At 65.9% G+C, this 381-nt stretch overlaps 1 protein-coding gene across 1 annotated transcript in view; it reads right to left on the bottom strand.

The window, feature by feature from the left end:
• The window catches only part of IK (IK cytokine, down-regulator of HLA II), a gene marked incomplete at both ends in the record, with an annotated part of 6,048 nt that extends 5,694 nt beyond the window's left edge, over nucleotides 1–354 (bottom strand). The window contains 2 exon segments of the mRNA XM_010145889.1: nucleotides 12–104; nucleotides 284–354. Coding sequence (XP_010144191.1) covers nucleotides 12–104; nucleotides 284–354 — 164 coding nt within the window.
• Between the last annotated feature and the right edge of the window lie 27 nt (nucleotides 355–381).

The following is a 381-nucleotide window of genomic DNA, read 5'->3' as shown; positions in this document are numbered from 1 at the left end:
GTCACACTCACTCATGGGGGCGAGACTTGGAGGGTGGCGCAGATGCTGGCGCAGCCCGCGGGGTCATCAGCAGCTTCCTGAAGTCTTCATTGGTCAGCTTGGACCGGCGAGAAGGAGAGAAGGAGCCGTCAGCCCCAAGAAGCTTCGGTGCTGCTGATGAGGCAGAGGGTCTCCCAGAGCCTCCTGCGCGATGGGGCCGGACGCAGGGGCCCCACGGCAGGACCGGTCTCAAGCGCCACAGTCCTGGTCTGGCACCGCCCCCGCGCCCCAGCGCTGTACTCACTGGTGGAAGGAGTGTGAGTCGTCCACATCGTGGCCGTCAGGGGCCAGGGGGTTGGAGAACGGTTCATCTAGGGGCGGGAGGAACGAGAGCGCTCAGAG

This window comes from Buceros rhinoceros, unplaced genomic scaffold (assembly GCF_000710305.1).
Source record: "Buceros rhinoceros silvestris isolate BGI_N320 unplaced genomic scaffold, ASM71030v1 scaffold27621, whole genome shotgun sequence".
NCBI classification, from domain to species: Eukaryota; Metazoa; Chordata; class Aves; order Bucerotiformes; family Bucerotidae; genus Buceros; species Buceros rhinoceros.
This window is presented reverse-complemented; position numbering and strand designations above follow the sequence as displayed.